The sequence below is a fragment of the Pseudorca crassidens genome, chromosome 19, assembly GCF_039906515.1.
Source record: "Pseudorca crassidens isolate mPseCra1 chromosome 19, mPseCra1.hap1, whole genome shotgun sequence".
In the NCBI taxonomy this organism is placed as follows: domain Eukaryota; kingdom Metazoa; phylum Chordata; class Mammalia; order Artiodactyla; family Delphinidae; genus Pseudorca; species Pseudorca crassidens.
The window spans coordinates 12,168,254-12,188,440 of NC_090314.1; the positions used below are offsets into that span (position 1 = coordinate 12,168,254).

At 46.7% G+C, this 20,187-nt stretch overlaps 1 protein-coding gene, 1 long non-coding RNA gene and 1 other non-coding gene across 11 annotated transcripts in view; 2 read left to right on the top strand and 1 right to left on the bottom strand.

The window, feature by feature from the left end:
- Positions 1 to 20,187, top strand: part of LOC137212881 (uncharacterized) — a 155,976-nt gene that overhangs the window by 81,362 nt on the left and 54,427 nt on the right. The window contains exon 11 of one of the 9 annotated variants that reach the window (XR_010937674.1): positions 9 to 4,356. The exons of the other annotated variants lie outside the window; for them this stretch is intronic. This is a non-coding gene — a long non-coding RNA (uncharacterized lncRNA). Of the gene's footprint in view, positions 1 to 8; positions 4,357 to 20,187 lie in introns of those variants that run through there. 9 annotated transcript variants of the gene reach the window in all.
- Positions 9,249 to 17,215, bottom strand: ALOX15 (arachidonate 15-lipoxygenase). The gene is given in 16 exon segments (XM_067716002.1): positions 9,249 to 9,259; positions 9,479 to 9,674; positions 9,785 to 9,952; positions 10,065 to 10,165; positions 10,739 to 10,860; positions 11,012 to 11,102; positions 11,105 to 11,180; positions 11,278 to 11,364; positions 12,653 to 12,867; positions 13,023 to 13,161; positions 14,031 to 14,191; positions 14,384 to 14,473; positions 14,476 to 14,486; positions 14,646 to 14,934; positions 15,204 to 15,408; positions 16,961 to 17,215. Coding segments are annotated over 16 exon segments (2,097 nt in total). The 5' UTR covers positions 17,096 to 17,215.
- Positions 13,687 to 13,759, top strand: TRNAG-CCC (transfer RNA glycine (anticodon CCC)). The gene has a single exon. It is a non-coding gene; the product is annotated as a tRNA-Gly (tRNA).

The following is a 20,187-nucleotide window of genomic DNA, read 5'->3' on the forward strand; positions in this document are numbered from 1 at the left end:
CCCATTAGGTGAAATTCCGTAGTTGAGTGGATATCCAAGAAAGGGAGTCACGCGCCTGGTATCCGTCCCAATAGAGATGAACCTCCCTTTCCCTCCTTTCCTGAAGAAGCTGCTCTTCCCTGGCTTAGACACGATGTAACCGCCTCACTAGAGGAAGACCCCATGCAAGAAAGCAAACCATAACTTCCCTCAGGACCTACTCCTCAACAAGAGCCAGTAATCAGAATGGGATCCCAGCATTCAGCGACATGTAAATGGAAAACACATGTACATGTGACAGCAGATTCTGAAAGAGAAAGTTTGCCTATTAAGAAGATTAGAGATATTTTGTTTGTTAATGTCGATACAAATCCAAGGACTTTTCTGGGAAGTGGGTTTTGAGGACCACCAGCCAAGGGAAGAGGAGTATTATTCTACATCAGGCTGAAATTGTCGATCTAGATGGATTTAACAGAGATTCTGAGTTCGGGGTGTTTTTTGGCACATCTGGGTGTGATTCTAGCAGATACATTGGGCAGCAAACTGCCAGATACAGTTCTGGATGATATAAAGGAAGCTTAGATGCCATAAAGCCCTTGGCATTTTGCACAGGAAGAAACTAAGACCTGGAGACATAACAATGCTGAGTTAGTTCCATTATATATATATCCCCTTCGTTCACACGCCATGTCCCTTTATAGGACCCCAAATTTTCTCCCCTCCCTGAAATTGAGAAACACATCAGTATGGGAAGCGCTAGTTCTTTTAAATGAGTTTTACTGGCTCTCCTAAAAAACAAAAATATGTTACTCAAGAAGACATCTGGAGGCTGTACAATGACCATGTGCTTATTTACTCTGCTCTGATTTCTAATTTCAATAGTAGCCTCCATATAAAGTAAAAGTACTCAATTACCTCAACTTTGATTTAGGTTAAGGTATCATAAGCAATTAAGAATTTTAGAAAATACATTTAAACTGATACCATGAAACATAATCATCATTGAAAATAAGCATTTGTCAGAAAAATAGGCCATCTTAAAACTTTCTACCCAGATAGTATGGTGGAATAACTCATAGCTACACAAAGTTTTCAATTTTATCTGACTTGTAAGAACTCGTTTATAAAGATTTTTTATTTAAATCATACCAATTTAGGGCTCCCCTGGTGGCGCAGTGGTTGCGAGCCCGCCTGCCGATGCAGGGGACACAGGTTCGTGCCCCGGTCCGGGAAGATCCCACATGCCGCGGAGCGGCTAGGCCCGTGAGCCATGGCTGCTGAGCCTGCGCGTCTGGAGCCTGTGCTCTGCAATGGGAGAGACCACAACAGTGAGAGGCCCGTGTACGGCAAAAAATCAATCAATCAATCAATAAATCATACCAATTTAGTTGAATACACACGTATACTTTTATATATTCTTTTTATTTATTTATTTATTTGGTTGTGCTGGGTGTTAATTGCAGCTCGTGGGCTCCTTAGTTGCGGCTCGCCAGCTTCTTAGTTGCAGTATGTGGGCTCCTTAGTTGCAGCTCCAGGGCTCTTTTTTAGTTGCGGCTCACCAGCTCCTTAGTTGTGGCATGCGGGCTCCTTAGTTGTGACACATGAACTCTTAGTTGTGGCATGCATGTGGGACCTAGTTCCCTGACCAGGGGTTGAATCCGGGCCCCCTGCATTGGGAGCACGGAGTCCTATCCACTGCACCACCAGAGAAGTCCCTATATATTCTTAAATAACAGTGTAATGTAACTTATCTGACCTATAAAGCAAGTGTAGGGAATTTAGAAAGTTACATTTATTTTAGCCTTTTAAAAAGACATATGTAAATTCTTGCATAAACTTAAATATCATTTTGTATTTTTATTTCACACTCTGGAAAATTCCAGGACATAATGTAGAGCCACCTTCTACCCAAAATTTACAAAGCAATTTAATCTATCAAAGGTTTGCCTTGATTTGAAATTTAGAGTGATTAAAATATGATTCTCTCATTTTTCTTTTACTGATTAATAGTAAGTTCTTCTATGTCTTAATTAAAAGTCTCAGTATCAAGTGTTGAAGGCTTCTTATGACCACTAATAGTTGGCCTAATGTAAATTCACATATTTTTTCTTTAGCTTATAACTTAGCAAGGCTGAGTAAAAATTTCCCTTTTAGTCATCCAGAAACTTTGGAGAGATAGAAAGAATGTATTTTGAAGTAAGAATACTGAGTAAAGGGACTTCCCTTGTGGTGCAGTGGTTAAGAATCCGCCTGCCAATGCAGGGGACACAGGTTCAATCCCTGGTCCGGGAAGATCCCACATGCCGTGGAGCAGCTAAACCCGTGCGCCACAACTACTGAGCCCATGCGCCACAACTACTGAAGCCCGTGCACCTAGAGCCCATGCTCTGCAACAAGAGAAGCCACCGCAATGAGAAGCCCGCACACCGTAACAAAGAGTAGCCCCCACTCGCCACAGCTAGAGAAAGCCCGCACGCACAGCAATGAAGACCCAACGCAGTCAAAAAAAAAAAAAAAAGAATACTGAGTAAATTTTTTATTAATAACAGTTGTTTTGCACGGTTAACTTATATGGGTTTTATTTTTCTCACCCATATATAATATTTATCTTCTTAAATTGAGGTATAGTTGATTTACAATATTACATTAGTTTCCTGTATATATATAACATAGTAATTCAAAATGTTTATAGATTATAATTCCATTTATAGTTACTATAAAATATTGGCTTTATTCCCTGTGCTGTACAATATATCCTTGTAGCTCATTTATTTTATACATAGTAGTTTGTACCTCTTAAATCCCTACCCCTATTTTGCCCCTCCCACCTTCCCTCTCCCTATTGATAGCCACTGTTTGTTCTCTATATCTGTGAATCTGTTTCTTTTTTGTTATATTCATTAGTTTGCTTTATTTTTTAGATTCAACATATAGGTGATATATTTGTGTTTCCCTGACATTTCACTAAGCCTAATACCCTCCAGGCCCATCCATGTTGTTGCAAATGGCAAAATTTCATTCTTTTTTATGGCTGAGTAATATTCTATCATGTATATATACCACATCTTCTTTATCTATTTGTTTATTGATGGGCACTTAGGTTGCTTCCATATCTTGGTTATTGTAAATAATGCTGCTGTGAACATTGGGGTGCATGTATCTTTTCAAATTAGTGTTTTCATTTTCTTTGGATATATACCCAGGAGTGGAATTACTGGATCATATGGTAGTTCCATTTTTAGTTTTTTGAGGAACGTCCAGTATGTAATATTTATCTTTTAACTAAATTTCTGTAACTTAATTGAGTAATATATTTTTTTACTTAAAAATACCCTTTTAAACGTGAAAACCATAATAAGACTCTGTCCCTTTGAGGCCAGTTTAATTACAGATGTAATATATTTGTGGAAGGTAATAAGTATAATTAATGACTTGGTTCTCTTTTCAAAGACTGTGAAGTTTTAAGATGTCATTTTCTTCTGACAATTATTTCCTTTTCTTCCAGCCTAAAGAGAATCTTTCCTAAAGGCTGTCATATCTAAAGCACCATCAATTTTGGTATTATCTCTACCCAGCCCCGGCCCAGCTAGTCTTTGCACTTTCTTATCTTAGGTTTTTACAAAGCACTTACTAATTTCTTATAATTAAACAAAATAGAAACTCTGTTTAATTTGGAAGATTTCATGACCTTTATAATATCTCTGATTCAAAGATGCTTTCTGAAGGAAATTATTTTTATTTGTTATCCTTGGAGTACATATAGTACCAATCTTTGGGGGACTGCCAACTTTGGCAAACATACTGTTTGTTTTTTTTTTAATTGAAGTATAGTTGATTTACAATATTGTGTTAGTTTCAGGTGTGCAGCATAGTGATTCATGTTCTTTTTTTTGCCGATTATATTCCATTATAGGTTATTAAAAGATATTTAGTATAATTCCCTGTGCTATACAGTAAATCCTTGTTGCTTATCTATTTTATGTATAGTATTTTCTGCCTTTTAATCCCATACTCCTAATTTGTCCCTCCCCAGCTGCCTCTGGCTGAGTAATATTCCACTGTATGTGTGTGTATGTCTTAAGCCAATCGTCTGCTGTTCAGCACTTGGGTTGTTTCCTGTCTTGGCTATTATAAATAGTACTGCTATGAACATTGGGGTGCATGTATCCTTTTGAATTAGAGCTTTCATTTTTTCCAGGTATATACCCGGGAGTGGAATTGCTGCACTGTATGGTAGCTCTATTTTTAGTTGTTTAAGGAATGTCCATACTGTTCTCCATAGTGGCTGCACCAATTTACATTCCCACCAACAGTGCAAGAGGGTTCCCTTTTCTCCACACCCTCTCCAGCATTTATTATTTGTAGGCTTTTTTTTTTTTTTCGGTACGCGGGCCTCTCACTGTTGTGGCCTCTCCCGTTGCGGAGCACAGGCTCCAGACGTGCAGGCTCAGTAATTGTGGCTCACGGGCCCAGCCTCTCCGCGGCATGTGGGATCTTCCCAGACCAGGGCACGAACCCGTGTCCCCTGCATGGGCAGGCGGACTCTCAACCACTGCGCCACCAGGGAAGCCCTATTATTTGTAGACTTTTTGATGACATCCATTCTGACTGGTGTGATGTAATACCTCATTGTGATTTTGATTTTCATTTCTTGAATAATTAACAATGTTGAGCATCTTTTCATGTGCCTGTTGGTCATTTGTGTGTTTTCTTTGGAGAAATATTTATTTAGGTCTTCAGTCCATTGTTTTCTAAAGTCTTTATTGAATTTGTTACAACATTGCTTCTATTTTATGTTTTGGTTTTTTGGCTGCAAAGCATGTGAGATCCTAGCTCCCTGACTAGGGATCAAACCCGCACCCTCTGCACTGGAAGGCGAAGTCTTAACCGCTGGACCTCCAGGGAAGTCCCTTTGGTCCATTTTTTAAATTGGTTTGTTTGCTTTTCAGATATTGAGTTGTATGAGCTGTTTTTATATTTTGGATATGAACCCCTTGTTGGCCACATTGTTTGCATATATTTTCTCCCATTCCATATGTTGTCTTTTCATTTTGTTGATAGTTTTCTTTGCTGTGCAAAAGCTTTGAAGTTTGATTAGGTCCCATGTGTTTATTTTTCGTTTTATTTCTTTTGCCTTGGGAAACTGATCTAAGGAAATATTGCTGTGATTTATGTCTAAGAATGTTTTACCTATGCTCTCTTTTGGGAGTTTTAAAGTGTCATGTCTTATATTTAGGTCTTTAAACAAGTTTTAGTTTATTTTTATATATGGGGTGAGGAAGTGTTCTAATTTCATTGATTTACCTAAAGCTATCCAGCTTTCCCAACACTACTTGTTGAAGAGACTATCTTTTCTCCATTGTATAGGCTTGCTTCCTTTGTCATAGATTAATTAACCATAGGTGTGTGGGTTTATTTCTGGGCTCTCTACTCTGTTCCGTTGACCTATATGTCTGTTTTTGTGCCAAAACCACGCTGTTTTGATTACTAAAGCTTTGTAGTATAGTCTGAGGTCTGGAAGGGTTATGTCTCCAGCTTTGTTCTTTTTCCTCAGGATTGCTTTGGCAATTCTGGGCCTTTTGTGGTTCCATGTAAATTTTAGGATTATTTGTTGTAGTTCTGTGAAAAATGTCATTTATATTTTTATAGGGATTACATTAAATCTGTAGATTGCTTTGGGTAGTATGGCCATTTTAACAATATTAATTCTTTCAATTCAAGAGAATATTCAATGGGATATCTTTCCATTTCTTTGAATCATATTCAGTTTCCTTTATCAATGTTTTATAGTTTTCAGCATATAGGTATTTCACCTCCTTGGTTAAGTTGATTCCTAGGTATTTTATTTTTCTGACATGATTTTAAATGAGATTGTTTTTTGCTTGCTCTTTATGATATTTCATTATTAGTGTAAGGAAATGCAACAGATTTATGTATATTAATCTTGTATCCTGCTACCTTGCTAAATTCATTTATTAATTCTAATAGTTTTTGTGTGGAGATTTCAGGGTCCTCTATATAGAGTATCATGTCATCTGCAAATAGTGACAGTTTTACCTCTTCCCTTCCAATTTGTGTACCTTTTATTTCTTTTTCTTGTCTGATTGCTGTGGCTAGGACTTCCAATACTATGTTGAATAGAAATGGTGAGGGAGTTCCCTGGCAGTCCAGTGGCTAGGACTCGGTGCTTTCACTGCTGTGGCCCAGGTTCAGTCCCTGGTCGGTGAACTAAGATCCCACAAACTGTGCAGTGTGGTCAAAAAAAAAAAAAAAGGAATAGAAGTGGTAAGAGTGGGCATCCTTGTCTTGTTTCTGAACTTAGAGGGAAGACTTTCAGCTTTTCACCGTTGAATATTGTGTCAGCTGTGGGTTTGTCATAAGTGGCTTTTATTACATTGAGATATGTTCCCTCTATGCCCACACTTTGGTGAGAGTTTTTATCATGATTTGATGTTATTCAAATACATTTTCCACCCCCTTCTCTCTCTCTCATCTCCTTCTGGAACCCCTATTATGCGTAGGTTGGCACGCTTTATATTACCCCATAGATCTCATATATTGTTTTCTTTTTCTTTTTTTTTTATTTGTCTTCCTGTCATTCTGTTCAGGTAATTTCCATTATTCTATCTTCTAGATCACTTATTTGTTCTTCTGTGTCATTTAGTCTGCTATTCCTTGCTTCTAGATTGGTCTAAGCAATTGAATTGTCTAACTTTGGTTCATCTTCATAGTTTCTATTTCCTTGCTACAGTGATCTGCATTTCTGTTGATAATTTCTTAATTCCCTTGGCGTTTTTAAACATTTTTTTATTGAAGTATAGTTGATTTAGAATGTTTTGCCAATCTCTGCTCTACTCCTTTAGCATTTTTATTGCCTCCTTTTTTAACTCGGGGTCTGGTGAACTGGTGAGGTCTGTTTCATTATTTGTTCTTTCAGGGGATTTCTTTTGTTCTTTTAATTGGGAATAGTTCCTCTGCTTTTTCATTTTACTTAACTTTTTCTGTCTCTAGGCATTCAGGAGAAACAGTTATCTACTGTGGTCTTGCAGGTTGTTTTTATGTGAGAGTATCCCTGTGTAGACCGTGTGGGTCCATTATTTTTGGTGCGAGGGCTGGCTTTTGTTGTTGTTGTTGTTTTGCCGTGCTGCGTGGCTTGCAGGATCTTAGTTCCCTGACCAGGGATTGAACCCAGGCCATGGCAGTGAAAGCATGGAGTCCTAACCACTGGACTGCCAGGAAAGTCCCGAGGGCTGGTTTTGGTATGGATGCCAGCCATGTCTTTCCTCAGAGCATGCTGTCAGCTAAGCCCTTGGTATAGGGGGTGTGGTTGGTGTTGTGGTGTCCAGACCCTGTGCTGGATATTGGGCGGGGCTTCCCCTTTTCTCCATGGCTGTCTCCATCCTGTCAGGGTGGGGTCTGCTCCCCAGCTTCTGGAGTAGAGGCCCTGAGAGTCAGGTTCAGTCAGGCTCTCTCTCCCAGGAGGTGGTTGTTGAAGCAAGTGAGGCCCGTGTAGTCACAGAGAAGCTCTGCGCCACCTGTGCAGGCATCCGTGGTTCCACTCAGAAGCAGCCCAGGGTCGCACCCCTTTCTCTGTTGTGTTCCTCCCTGATCTAGTACAAGTCTGTGGTGTGGAGTGGGCTGGGGCTTGGGGGGTCAGGGGTGTTGTGGCTGCAAGAATTGAGGTAACTGTACTGCTGCCTGAGATCTGGGCTGCCGCTGTGACAGACTTCTCCTGGGTTTGTCTGCCCCACACCTAGCGCTAAGCTGCGGTGTGGAGTCGCCAGAGCCCAGGCCCTCTCACTGGGAAACAAACTGCTGCGTACTCCTGCCCAGGGCCTGTCTGCCCAAGATTCAGCCCTTGTTCACTTGGTCACTGTGCATTCTTGTGACCTCCAAGGAGAAGCGGGTGTGGCCTCCAATGAGAAGAGGGTGTGGCCTCCAAGAAGGGGTTTGGTCTCCAATGAGAAGAGGGTGTGGCCTCCAAGGAGAAGAGAATGTGACTTCCAAGGAGAAGGGGGTATGGCCTCCAAGGAGACAGGGGTATGGCCTCCAAGGGGAAGGGGGTGCCTCTGTGAGTGTGACTTCCAGGACCCTGTCATACCCTTACTTATAATCCTTCAATGGCTGTTTCCTAAAGGTCAAGCCTAATTTCCTGGCGTGAAACATGTTCTTCATGAGACCACCCCTTCCCACCGCTTCTCACTCGCTAGACTGCATTATTTCTGGTGTGGAGCTGCGCCGTGCTCTCTCTCACCTCCTTGTGGGCTCTTCTGGATCCCAGCATTAAACTCTACCCCAGCCTCTCAACTCTGCGTTTCGTATTCTTCCTTCAAGAATCGGACCAAGCATCCCCCGTATGTCTTCTGCCAAATTAAATAGCATCAGAGGCAGGAAGCAACTTTGATCGTACTGTAAAGGAAACAATTCTGGTGTGTGTTTACTGTTAGTTTCTGTTTCACCATATCCACAGATGATCATATTAAGAAATCAAACTTCCAAGTTTGTTTTTCCAAACTTTTAATCAGATACAGAAGTTGGATTTTATTGACTCCTTTGTTGTCCCCCTGTTAAAATAATGAGATTTTTAGTACTTTTCCAGTTAATCCTTTTTACTTGGAGCTTTCCAACTGAAGTGCAAACGGATTATCCATATGGATCCCTTGGGCAAAACCCTGAGGCCAAGTACCTCCAGCTGAGAGCAGCTTCTGCAGTTTAACCAGTTAACTTCCATTTATCGCTTTGTAAGTGAGTCATGAAATGAAAATCTTGAGAATTGCTGTGTTAATGGTTTGCTTTGTGTTGTGACTGGTCTCAGGACAAGCAGTGAATCCCATCCAGTTAGAAAGATGTGCTGTACACTCTTTGGCCAATATTTGATTTAGCATAGTTTGGACTAAATTCTTTTCTTTCATTAGTCTAAAATATCTTTTTCCTGTCATTAACTGAATTTAGGTTCAGAATCATATTTGATTCATACAAGGTTCATTCATTCATTATCACCCTGTTCTATTCTTGGAACTGTTTGTATAAATGTGGCTGTTGGGGCTTCCCTGGTGGCGCAGTGGTTGAGAGTCCGCCTGCCGATGCAGGGGACACGGGTTCGTGCCCCGGTTCGGGAAGATCCCACATGCCGCGGAGTGGCTGGGCCCATGAGCCATGGCCGCTGAACCTGCGCGTCCGGAGCCTGTGCTGCGCAACGGGAGAGGCCACAACAGTGAGAGGCCCTAGTATCGCAAAAAAAAAAAAAAAATTGTGGCTGTTAACCTGCCCTATGGGTGATCTGAAATATCAAGGAAGAAGGGGTGGGGGTGAGGCGGAAGAAATAGGGACAAGGTCCCTAGGTCCTGCATCTGGAGTAAAATTTGTTCCCGGTGGGCGCAGACAATGAAAAGGTGACTTTGGGGACGATGGGAGTTGGGAAGAGGATGGGGTTTGGGGAGGGCAAGACTGAGAGCACTAGGGGATGGGTGTGGCTTGGGTGGAAGGGGACCGAAACAACCCAAGGCTTGGGGCACTCCTATGGCCACACTGTTTTCCGCCAGGCTGGGCCGCAGGTATTCGTAGGGCAAGTCCAGCTTGGCATTCCGGATCTCAATGCCCTTTTCCAGGGCAGCCAGCTCCTCCCTGAACTTCTTCAGTGCAGCCTTGGGCTCAGGGCCCGAAAAATACTCCTCCTTATGTTGGTCCAGAGCCACCTGGACAGAGGGGAAAAAGGCAGCTGAGAGCTTCACTGACCCTCAGTCTGGAGTGCCACAGCTCCCAGTACCTGCCCCCTTCCTCGGGGACCCGGGCACCTGGCTCTCACCATGATGGACTGGCGTCTGCCCAGTTGCCAAGTGATGGACATCTGGAGAGAAACCTGATGAAGGTTGGGCAGTGTTGCCATCACTGTCTCCAGTGTCACATCCTTGGTGGTTGGCGGGGGCAGCCGCATCGTGCAGGGTGCGTTAGGGACCCAAGCATACCAGTCGAGCTAAGGAGGGGCAGTCAATGTCTACTAAACATGACAACCCCTAAGACCACCTGCACACAGCCCCCTTCCCCCTCCAGGCACAAATGCCCAGCTGCCCCCCTATGATAAGTACCTGGCCTAGGTGGTTGGAGCTGTGCTGGCCAGTGCAGGTGAAGATGCACGTGGTCACAAAGTGGCAAAGCTGGTCCTTGGACTGTAGGGCGATGGGAAACCCTGCAAGGGGTAAGGAGAGTTAGAAGCTGTGAGGCCAAAGATAGAGGCAGAGTTCAGAGGGACTGAGGAGGAGAACAAGAGAGGTAAGAAGAGGACCAAGGACTCTCAGTAACTACTGTGGGAAGTGAGACGAGCGTGGGTTGGGGTGGCGGGAGCAGGGAGGTCTTTTGGGAGGGTCCCACTCAGTGGGGTGCTGGTGTGGCTCACAAGAGTCAATGATGTCAAATGTTCAAGTATTTAGCAAGCTGGTTGACATCACCTTGGTAGCCACAGTGCAATATTTACACCATGGAAATGGGCAAATGCTACAAATCGGGGCATTTTTTTTTCCCCAGGGAGCCAGTTGTTAAACATTTATGAGCAACCTCTGGTCCCACTGCATCTGGGACCTAGAGGGGCTCTCAGAGCACGGGATGGAGACCTGCTTCTAGCTGAGAGGAAAAGGAATCTGGGAAGGCTTTAGGTGTTTTCCTAGGGGTTGGGAATGCTTCTGGAAGGTTCCATAGAAGTAGAGAGGATTCTGGGGAAGTTCTAGGGAGGAATCATGTGCTGGGGTCTCGGGGCTCATCCTACCTCGGTCCTGGGCCCCTAGCAGTCCAATCTCAGTGATCTCTCGACACCAGGCCTGCAGCTCAAGATCCTCTTTCACAGACTTGTCCGTCTTACAGTGGAGACTCACAATGCCCTCCACGTAGCTGCCAGTGGAGGGGTCAGGGCGGGGGAGCTGAGGCTGACGACAGGGAGCCCCCAGGCCCTCTGCTCCTTGCCCGCGCAGCCCCCCAGCTGGGCCACAGACCTCATGTTTCCCCAGCTCCTCCCCGGCCTCACCGCCCCCTGCCACCTCACTGAGAGATGATTTCCCAGAGCCGAAGGGCATTTTGCACATAGAAAGGAGACTTGACTCCCAAGAGCCCCCGCTCAGCCAGGTCACCAGGGGGCAGAAGGAGCTATAGGTTAGAAAGGCTCCTGCTCTCTTGAACAGCTCCACATGGCCGCCCCCACCTGTGCTCACCACCTGAGGAGCAAGGACAGGTGGGGTCAGGCCAGTCCACCTGCCCCACGGCCAGAGCCGGAGTGTGAACTCCAGAACCGCCCCCTTTCTCTCTTCATACCTGGTCGAAAATTCCCAAATCAGCGACCAGCCCAGTCCTGGCCCTGAGGTTAATTTCCATGGTGTATCGAACGTGCAGAATGAGAAGCTGGAGGGAGAGGAACAGGGAAGGGCAGGGTCAGAAGACAGCTGTGGCCCGTCCCTGCAGGAAATAGGGGCTGAAAAGCAGGAAAGGTACCAGGTCTTCAGGAAAAGCAGGGACTGAAGTACAGCGGCCCCTCAACACCACTGACTTAATGCTCTTTGATCATTGAAAGAAATCGTTCTCCTTTTCTCTTCATGGTCTTCTCAATGTTTCTCCACCTTTGTTTTCATTATCACTTCTCCAAGGAGGCTTTTTTGATATTTTTTTTACTCTTACCTGCCCCATGAACTTTTAGTGCTACAGATATACTATATATCTGTTACCTCCTGTAAATATATATGTGCTTTATACATAAAAATAATTTTTTGCCCTCCAGAACATGGTCTAATCTGCTACCTCCAGAACTTCATCTCCTACCCTCCATTGTCCATTATACTCACCTTTGTCCATTATACTCACCTTCTTTCTGTCCTTCAAACACTCCAAGCTTGTTCCTGAGTCAGGACCCTGGCGCTAAGCTGTCCCCTCCGCCTAGAGCAACGTGCCCCGTGCTCTGCTCATGGCTGGCTCTGTGTAATTTCATTCTCCCTGTCACCTCCTGAAAGGAGCCTATCCCGACCACCCAGTCTAAACTCACTATCACATCACCCTGCCCTGATTCTCTGCAGTGTGCTCACTGCAGCTGATCTATTACAATACAGTCTTCACCGTCCGTTAGCCCTTAATGGATAGGAAAATCCCCAGAGACTAGGACCTTGGCTGTCTTGCTTAGCACCGGCATCTAGAATGGTTATTTGCCCCATCGGAGACACCCAAGTAAAACGTTAATGGACGAACACTCTGTTCTAACTGTCAGCTACTGTCGCTGACCTGAGCCCCTCTAACTGGCCTATGTGTTACTACCCGGGAACCCTTCAAAACTGGCTGGAAAAATCTTTTATATTATTCGCATGGTCCCCTCTCCCTGGGTGGAATCCTCAGTCATTTGTGTATTCTGTTTATATACTGCATGTGTATCTGTGCTTTATACATAAAAAGAGTAAGACTTCCTGCCCCCCACTCGCTCACCCTCCCACCACTCTCCACCCCATCAATGAATCATTTTCACCTCCTCGGAAGTGATATCACCCTGTTAGAAATGCAGAGCAAGCCATGCTCTCGCGCCATTGTTCATTTGTCTTTTATTGGTTGCTTCTTCCCAAAAGCTGAGATTCCACAGAGAAGGTGCTTCCAGAGGTGGGACCACTCTGTGGGGCAGAGAGCGGGGGAGGAGGGGGGGATAAAGTGTTACCTTGAACATAGGATGTGTCGATGGAAGGCACCTCATGGTGGCCACAGCAATGACCTCAGCCACCAAGTGTCCCCTTAGGAGATGAGACTGCAGCTCGTGAAGCTGGAAGTCAGAGCTGTGGACCCAGCATTTGGCCAGGAGCCAGGCCATCGGGGGATCCGTGGGCAGGAAAAGCAGTGGTGGGGGAGACCCCTTGCGTGGCAGTTGGAGCTGGAAGAGGGACAGAAGTGGGATTTGGGAGGGGTGAGGGCCAGTGCACAACAGACTCCCCTTCCCTTGCATGCTTAAGCTCTTCCTCTTCCTCCAAAGTTGCTTAGCATTCTCCATCTGACAGCTGCCGCTCCCTTACAGTCTGAGTCCTCTCACCTGATGACCATGGGTAAGAGTTTCCCATCAGGCTGCAGTTTCAGCATAACCAGAGGAGCAGCCAGGTACTGCTGGCTACACAGGATGACGTTGGCCTTGATCCCATCCAGCAAGGAGACGTCAGCTTCAAATAGCGTGCCTCCCTGGATGGGGGCAGAGAGCAAGGGCTGCTATCAGCATAAGACATCTTCTTCCCACTCTGATTCCCCAAACGAAGAAGGAAACTGATTTGTCTCCATGACCTACTTCCTACCAGGTGATGGATCATGTGCTTGTTGCCTCATATAATTCTTAGATGCACTTGAATTAGCCCCAGTTCTATAAAAGAGGAAACAGATGGTCAGAGAGGATAGATATCTTGCCTGAAGTCACACAGCTTATAAACAGCAGAGCCAGGATTCAAGCTCAAGTCTGTCTCACCCTAAATCCCATGCGTTTTCTCTTATTAGTTCCATGCTGACTCCCCATCAACAGCCCCAGCCCTGACCCTGATTCTCTTACTCCACACTCTCCCTAAGTCCCTAGCACCCAGTCACAGCTCTTCATTTTGACTCTGTCTCTGTCACCCACCACATACTCTTCCTCCACAGCACGCTATTCTCCTTAGGAGAGGAAAGCCATGGAGGGGCACCCTTCCAGGATCACTCAAGATTTCTGCTGTAGGGACTTCCCTGGTGGTCCAGTGGTTAAGACTCTGCGCTCCCAATGCAGGGGGCCCAGGTTCGATCCCTGGTCAGGGAACTAGATCCCGTATGCTGCAACTAAAGGAGTCCGCATGCCACAACTAAAGATCCCACGTGCTGCAACGAAGATCCCACATGCCACAACTAAGAGCCGGCACAGCTAAATAAATACATACATACATAAATATTAAAAAAAAAAAAAAGATTTCTGCTGTAGGATCCCGTCTCGCCATTTGGCAGCAAGCTGGGCCCACGGTAGACCCCGCAGCAGCGCAAACACCCCACCCCCATTTCACTGTGTGGTCTCCTTAGGGCTCTTCCGTCCATACCTGGAGCTCCTTCTCCAGCTGGGCCTGCAGCTCCTCCATCCCTGGAGGAAACTCTAGGCGGGCAGGAAGGTGATTGGAGCATCTCAGGAACATGGGGTTGGAGCCATTGAGAAACTGGTACCCAAATAAGACATCCTCCTTCCAGGAGTCCCGCACCCGCTCTGGGGATGGCATTTGTGCAGTTTTCTGTGGGATCTGAGCTCCTGGTCTTTCCAACCCCCACCAAACCATCCCCACTTGACCCCAACCTATTGGAGGGGCCCAGGCCTCTGGTCTCCCAACCATGGTTCCTTAGACTGAGTAGGATCTGGGGGTAAGGGTCCTGAGAGAAATACTGGGGTAGGGGCACTAACCAGCCGACTTGCTCTGGCCACACCAGAAAACCCTGTTGAAGTCATCCAGACTGTTCCAGCTAGTCAGAATATTTGAAGAGTCTTTGATGCTAGGTCTGCCAGCCTTCAGGGAAGGATGGGCGAAGAGTTTGTTATTCTCAGAATCAAACATTACAACCCCACGCATCCACCTTGGGCTGGTCCAGCCCTGTGAAGTCCATAAACCCACTGGCCTCCACTGGACCAGGACAGCTCCCTGTCGCCCAGCATGCCTTGTTCTTACCCCTTGACCAGCGAAGCCTCAAAGTCAATTCTTTTGTCCTCCAGAAATCTCTCATCTATGGGGAGGTCACATATTGTGGCCCCGGCCATATTCAGGATTAACCCATCCTTCCAGTTACCCCACCTGTGGTGGAAATGAAACCAGGCGTTGGTACTGGGGAAGGGTCGGTGGCTCCCTGGGGGGTCAGGAAGTGGGAGTGGGGCAGACTGGTACAGCTTCCTTCTCTCTTCCAGTTCCTCCTCCCTGTGTTTCTTGAACAGGCCTTGAGGGTCGTCGACCACTGTGCGACCTAGAAGTGGGGAGGAGGGCATGGGCCATGAGGCTCCTCCTGAGAGCCTCTCCCCTGTCCCTGCCAGGGGTCCCTCAGCCCGCCCTTGCGGCTGGCCCCTGACCCTTCAGCATCACTGCACACCCCCAGTCTCCATGCTGCTCTGTGCCAGCTCCAGCATCCCGCCTCTTCCGTGACCCCCAAAGACCACGCCCCCTTCGCTCCCCCACCCCCAACTTCTCTCGTGCCCCCAGAGGCCTCTCACACCCCCAAGCCCCCCCGCTGCTCACCAGTGCCCTCGGGTAGGCTCAGGATGCCTTTGCCCTCCAGCCAGCGGTAGCGTGGGAACCTGAACTCGTCCCCACTGGCCCCGGGGCCCTGCACGGAGATCGAGTTGCAGAACCACGCGTCATCCTGAAGGAGGTGCCATTTGCTCAGTTTCACGAACAGCAGCGGCCCCAGGTACTCTGACACGTCCACCTCGAATTCCGCCTACTGCCTGCGACAAAAGAGGGTCAACAAGAGGGGCTCTCTGGAAGGAATCCTCGGACTGAGCTCTGGACGCCCTTCCCTCTGGGCCTCTGGGAAAGCGGCGCGAAAGGAGCCAGAGAGGAAGGGGGCGCGCACCAAGCAGGCGGCTCCACGACCCCATTCTCGATCGTGAGTTCCTCAGCCCCGGGTGAGGCGGGAGGCGGAAGGTGGAGAGGGGCACTCCTCCCTGTAGTCACTGATTGCGCCGAGAGTTGGGCTGCGCACTGGGCACCCGCGAGCGCACTGGTGACCAGTGTACAGACATTGTCCCCTCGACCCCGTCACCAAGGCCGAGCGCCCACAGAGGCCCCACCCAGCCCGGAGCAAGCTTCCCCGAGGACATCCCGTCAAAGCGGAGACGCACAGGTGCAAAGGGCTTAGCCGGGGAGAATGAGAAAGAGGAAAAGGTGGGGGAAAGGCAGGCCAGGGAGGGGAAGCGGGGAGAGCAGAGGCCAAGGCCGGGCGAACGGCGTCGCGGAGCTGGAGCGCTGAGCGCGAGGTGTGGGCAGATGAGCAGGACCAGATCGTAAAGTCTGGAAGGTTAAGCCAAGAGCTTTGGCTTGGTGCTGAGAGTAAGCGGAAGCCATTCACATGTTTTCAGTCGGGGGACTGTTTTAAGGATGGGAATGTATTGGGAAGAAATCGCTCTGACTGCAGAAGGGCTTGGAAGGGCAGGGGCGCAAGCGGTGAGGCGGGTGAAGAGAATGAAGGTGGCGTAGGTTCGAGGGGACATTAGTGGTCAGAGTGGGATGGACATCAGGGTATGGTTGCCGGAGATGTCTAAGAGATGGACTGGACAGCGATCGATTCTTGGTTAGACGGAGGCGAAGAGAGGCGGAGGTGGGAGTGCACCTGGGGGATACAAGGGGAGCGGTCTGGGACGTGGGGAGAGGGGAGGACCTCACTTGAGCATGGTCCTTTGAAGCGTCCATGGGCCAGACATCAGATCTGGGGATCTTGGAGAGAGCTGGATGGGAGATGGGAATCTGGGGGTCGGCGGAGGCAAAATGTAACAGGAGCCAGGAGCGAATACCAGGTAGATGTGATGGGAGAGGGGGTGGGTGGGGAAATCGAGTGCTCTCATCACTCGGCTTCTTCTCCGCCCTCTTCCTGCGTCCCCATCCCCGCCACATCCCAGAGATAAAGCCCGCAAGGTCGGAGAAGATCTGTGAAGATCTGAAATAGTAGCTTTTAAGAAGAGGAGACAGGAGACGGACGGCCGCTCTAAGGACCCCTGAGTTTCCAAAAACAGACTTCTGTGGAACGACGGGCGCGCAAGACTATCCCAATTCCAAGGAGGGTGGGCGGCGGGAACATTTATTGAGCAGTTACCGTGTGCCGCGTCCCGCCCTAAAGCGCTTTACTCTCGCGGTCTCCTAGCCCTCTCCGCGCGTGGGGCGTGCGCCCGTAGCCGCCGGGAGGAGCTGGAGGCCGGCTGCGGCGCGTCTCTTCCAGGGGACTTGTGGGCCTTGGGGCCAGGGGCGCAGCCCACCCCGTTCGGCTCCGGCCAGCTCACCTTGCCGCTCATCGGCCGCAGGCGCCACCCGAGCGCCGCCTCCCCGTGCTGGCCGACCAGCCACAGCTGCACCTTGTTGTTGGAGCCCGCGCGGAGCGAGGACCCGCTGGACACGCGGACGCGGTAGAGACCCATCTTGCCCAAAGAAGTTTCGCCCCTTCTGAGCGGGAAGAAGAGTGGATGCGCTAAATAACTGGGCCCGAGACCACGCCCCTCCGAAGCCTGGCGGAGTTCGGGGTGTGGGTGACAGGTCTCCAACCAACCCCGCCTGTCCGCGCTCTGGGGTCCTCAGCTCCGCGCAGCCCAGAGCTCAGCCCTGACTCCAAGAAGGCGGGGCCCCCCGGGGGAGGGTAGAGGGCGCAGAGGTGGGAGGAGGATGGTAGGGGGAAGCAGATGCGGATTTGGGCAGAAAACATGCAGGAAGAAGGAATCGACGCCTGGCCCGGAAGACAGATGGTGGGAGTGGCTGGAGGCCCCCTCCATCTAAGCGCGCGCGCCCGCCTCACAAGTTGGTTCACCACAGCCAAGGGTCGTGCTCAAGGCTGCAAGGGAGGATGAAGACGGCAAGGAGACGGGACCCAGCAGCATTTGGGAGCCAAGTAGTCCCAGGAAAAAATAACTGTTCCAAGAACAGGAAGGACTGATCAGCGCCATGTGGCTGCACATGATAACCAGGTAGAAAGGAGATCCAACCAGTTAACCAACGCTGGTACTCACACTCTGTGACCAAGGAGAAAGGGAGTCCTGAGATGCTGAATTAGCCAAATGTCCTGAAGAGAAGCAAAATCCACTAGACGCCACCTTAACCATAAGACATTAGGAATGCACGCATAATTTTTTAATAATACTAACAAAGCAAGTCAATTATCATAATGACAAAACCAGGAGTTCCATAACTCTAGCCAAGTGAAACTAAAGGAATCCATCATTTCAGAGGAGAAAGAGGTTGCAGAAATTAAAACCTTATGTAGAAGATGCAAACATTAAAAGACTATTTGGGGTAACAGGAGAAGTTTTACTGGAGCAAAGATAGCGCCTTGGAAGAAACAACAAGCTTCAGAGCCCCAAGTGTGAATCAATCTGCTGAGAAGCCCTATTCTGTACCCTCAGTGCATTCAAGGATCTGAGACAATATTCTTTGTGGGATATGAGGGAATCTGGCAAGATTTTGGTAACACCAAGAAAACATCAAAAGAAGTATTTTAGCAACCTTGAGAAAATATCTTATTCCTAGAGAAAGACCGGAACAAGTAGAAACCAACAAAGGAACTAAATCCGTGGTGTTGGTGTGTTAAAACAGATTTACGTATAATGACAGTAAGTCGCGTAATCATTGTATTTGTGTTCCTTTTGTGTACTGTCTACATTGTATTCAAAAGAATCATATTAAATTTGTAATTGCAGTTTAGATTATTTAAGGAATTTTAATGAAGTATGCAAGCAATGTTTAAATATTAAAATTTATTTTTCAAAGTTCTGTTTATAGATAAATGTTTTAAAAATCGAGTATTAAATAAAATACCAATATTTTTGGAGTATTCTCTCCATGGACAAAAGTTATCCTCAAACTTTAAAAACTCTATCAACAATGAGCATAAACTGTGTCCACAATAATTATAGAAAAATAGCTGAAAGAGTGGACTATGGTTTTCTCTAGGTATATGCCCAGTAGTGGGATGGCTGGGTCATATGGTAATTCGATTTTTAGTTTTGTAAGGAACCTCCATACTGTTCTCCGTAGTGGCTGTATCAATTTACATTCCCACCAACAGTGCAAGAGGGTTCCCTTTTCTCCACACCCTCTCCAGCATTTGTTGTTTGTAGATTTTCTGATGATGCCCATTCTAACTGGTGTGAGGTGATATCTCATTGTAGTTTTGATTTGCATTTCTCTAATAATTAGTGATGTTGAGCAGCTTTTCATGTGCTTCTTGGCCATCTGTATGTCTTTGGAGAAATGTCTATTTAGGTCTTCTGCCCGTTTTTTGATTGGGTTGTTTGGTTTTTTAATATTGAGCTGCATGAGCTGTTTATATATTTTGGAGATTAATCCTTTGTCCGTTGATTCATTTGCAAATATTTTCTCCAATTCTGAGGGTTGTCTTTTCATCTTGTTTATGGTTTCCTTTGCTGTGCAAAAGCTTTTAAGTTTCATTAGGTCCCATTTGTTTATTTTTGTTCTTATTTCCATTACTCTAGGAGGTGGATCAAAAAAGATCTTGTGGGCTTCCCTGGTGGCGCAGTGGTTGAGAATCCACCTGCCGATGCAGGGGACATGGGTTCGTGCCCCAGTCCGGGAAGATCCCACATGCCGTGGAGCGGCTGGGCCCGTGAGCCATGGCCGCTGAGCCTGCACGTCCGGAGCCTGTGCTGCGCAACGGGAGAGGCCACAACAGTGAGAGGCCCGTGTACCGCAAAAAAAAAAGATCTTGCTGTGATTAAGAGTGTTCTTCCTATGTTTTCCTCTAAGAGTTTTATAGTGTCCAGTCTTACATTTAGGTCTCTAATCCATTTTGAGTTTATTTTTGTGTATGGTGTTATGGAGTGTTCTAATTTCATTCTTTTACAGGTAGCTGTCCAGTTTTCCCAGCACCACTTATTGAAGAGATTGTCTTTTCTTCATTGTATATCCTTGCCTCCTTTGTCATAGATTAGTTGACCACAGGTGCGTGGGTTTATCTCTGGGCTTTCTATCCTGTTCCATTGATCTATATTTCTGTTTTTGTGCCAGTACCATATTGTCTTGATTACTGTAGCTTTGTAGTATAGTCTGAAGTCAGGAAGTCTGATTCCTCCAGCTCTGTTTTTTTCCCTCAAGACCACTTTGGCTATTTGGGGTTTTTGTGTCTCCATACAAATTTTAAGATTTTTTGTTCTAGTTCTGTAAAAAATGCCATTGGTAATTTGATAGGGATTGCATTGAATCTATAGGTTGCTTTGGGTAGTATAGTCATTTTCACAATATTGATTCTTCCAATCCAAGAACATGGTATATATCTCTCCATCTGTTTGTATCATCTTTAATTACTTTCATCAGTGTCTTATAGTTTTCTGCATACAGGTCTTCTGTCTCCCTAGGTAGGTTTATTCCTAGGTATTTTATTCTTTTTGTTGCAGTGGTAAATGGGAGTGTTTCCTTAATTTCTCTTTCAGATTTTTCATCATTAGTGTATAGGAATGCAGGAGATTTCTGTGCACTAATTTTGTATCCTGCAACTTTACAAAAT